The 1,853-nt window shown below is 40.8% G+C and overlaps 1 protein-coding gene across 1 annotated transcript in view; it reads left to right on the top strand.

Annotated features, from left to right (window-relative positions):
* Positions 1–1,153: 1,153 nt before the first annotated feature.
* The window catches only part of adnpa (activity-dependent neuroprotector homeobox a), a gene marked incomplete at its 5' end in the record, with an annotated part of 9,468 nt that continues 8,768 nt past the window's right edge, over positions 1,154–1,853 (top strand). The window contains 2 exon segments of the mRNA XM_014027246.1: positions 1,154–1,315; positions 1,733–1,845. Coding sequence (XP_013882700.1) covers positions 1,738–1,845 — 108 coding nt within the window.

Below are 1,853 nucleotides of genomic sequence, written 5' to 3'. Positions count from 1 at the left end.
ATTTATTAATCGATAACTTGCATCACTAATTTATACAGGAATTAAATGAATTTATATATACTCATATTTATGTGTTTAATGATTTGGCCAATTTATCGATTAATCGAAAAATAATCAACACATTAATCGATTATTAAAATAATCGTTAGTTGCAGCCCTAATTATGTTTTTCTTTCATAATATTCACTGAGTAGAAAATTACGCAACAGATTTAGTTTGTTTGCTACATTAGAAAACAGCAATAATAAAAAGATGGCTTGAACGGTTCTGTGGTTTTCTGATATTAGACTTCCAACAATGCTGCACTTTTAAGACAAACTGTGCACTAACACAGAAATCTATTCGATTGGCTGAAAGCTCCACATAAAATCCAATCCCACTTGTAAATCTTTGAATTATTGACCTGTCTGTACAGACTAGGTTCTCCTGCACTGTTTGAGCAACTTGATGAGTAAGAAAATTTTATGCACCTAAATTTTTGGTTAGTATTAAAAGATTGCATTAGATATTGAAACATTTGGCTAGAAGCCAGNCACACACACACCAGGTACCAGGTGAATGGCAGGTGTGTTCGTTACCTGAACTACAGGACAGTAACCAGACTGCTGACGTCAGGACCTCACGTTTCAGTACTGGAAGTTATGGAGCCACAGGAACGACAACTACATTAAAACAAATGTATATTTAAAAGTATTTACCATAGTTGTGTTTGACATTATTTTAGGACAATAAGCTGAGCTTGGCCAGTTCTTGCTGCAGGAGCAGAATGCACGTGCTTGTGCAATTGAATGTGTGTAAACATTATTCTTGATGTGGCTAGTGATTCACAACTASAACAAATAAACTATTAAAACGGTTTAAAAGTTTGAGTGGTCCTGTCTCGTTCACAAATGCACGTCCCTCTCATCAGACCGCCGCTACTTCCGTCTTTTTGTGGTCGCCATTTTGTATTGCGTGTTGATCATTCCGAGCTGAAAACGTAGCTGTCTCACCGCTGGAGCGATTTCCAGAGATATAGTGGACAAATCGTTGTCCAGACAGTTGTTAGTGCCGAAATGCAATGTATTCATAGGACGTAGTTCTTTCTATTCTTCTGTTTGACTCTTACGGCTAGCAGCTGCTCCACAGTAAAACTAACCAACTAGCTGTTAGCTTTTTAGCCAGCTAGCTGTGGAGCGGGAGCGCATCAATTCCCCGGCGCCGAGAAGCCTGAACATCACCGGTCTTCTCCTCCCGACCTCAGTTAACTTCTTCGTTCGGCATTTATGTCGGTGTAACAGACTGCGTAAAGTCCGTCTTGCAGACGTATCCTGAGGTGAGTAAAAGGCCTTAGTCGAGTTCAGGGGAAACAAAAAAGTGACCCTAGCTTTCTGTGCTGACCATGCCGACGCCTGAGAGCGGGCAGCGATGCTAACATTAGCCTAAGAAGCTAACGCAATGTGCAACTGTGTCGCATTTCGAGACGTAGCGTCATACTTCAGGTCACAGTATTTCGTTTAACATTTTGTCAAAGACAACGTTTATATGATGCACTCAATGTAACACTTTGTATCGCATTAGCAGCTAATTTGCAAGTGAAGGACGCTGAATTGTGCCGCCTCACTTTTAGCTAGTGTTGTAGCTGCTCCTGTGATGGATCTGTGATGAGCTGCACGKTGTTGGTATTCAGCGATCTGTGTGGAAAAACGTAGCTTCGCTTTAAATAATTTGTGTTCTTGTTGGTTTAAAAAAGGTAAAATGTTCCAGCTCCCAGTGAATAATCTCGCGAGAATAAGGAGAGCCCGAAAACAAGTGAAGAAGTCACTCGAAGATATCGGACTCGAGTTCTGCAAGGAGGCAGCAGAGGTGAGTGT

Source organism: Austrofundulus limnaeus, unplaced genomic scaffold, assembly GCF_001266775.1.
Source record: "Austrofundulus limnaeus strain Quisiro unplaced genomic scaffold, Austrofundulus_limnaeus-1.0 Scaffold626, whole genome shotgun sequence".
NCBI lineage: Eukaryota > Metazoa > Chordata > Actinopteri > Cyprinodontiformes > Rivulidae > Austrofundulus > Austrofundulus limnaeus.
The sequence above is the reverse complement of the archived record's forward strand: the minus strand, read 5'-3'. Positions and strand labels throughout refer to the sequence as shown.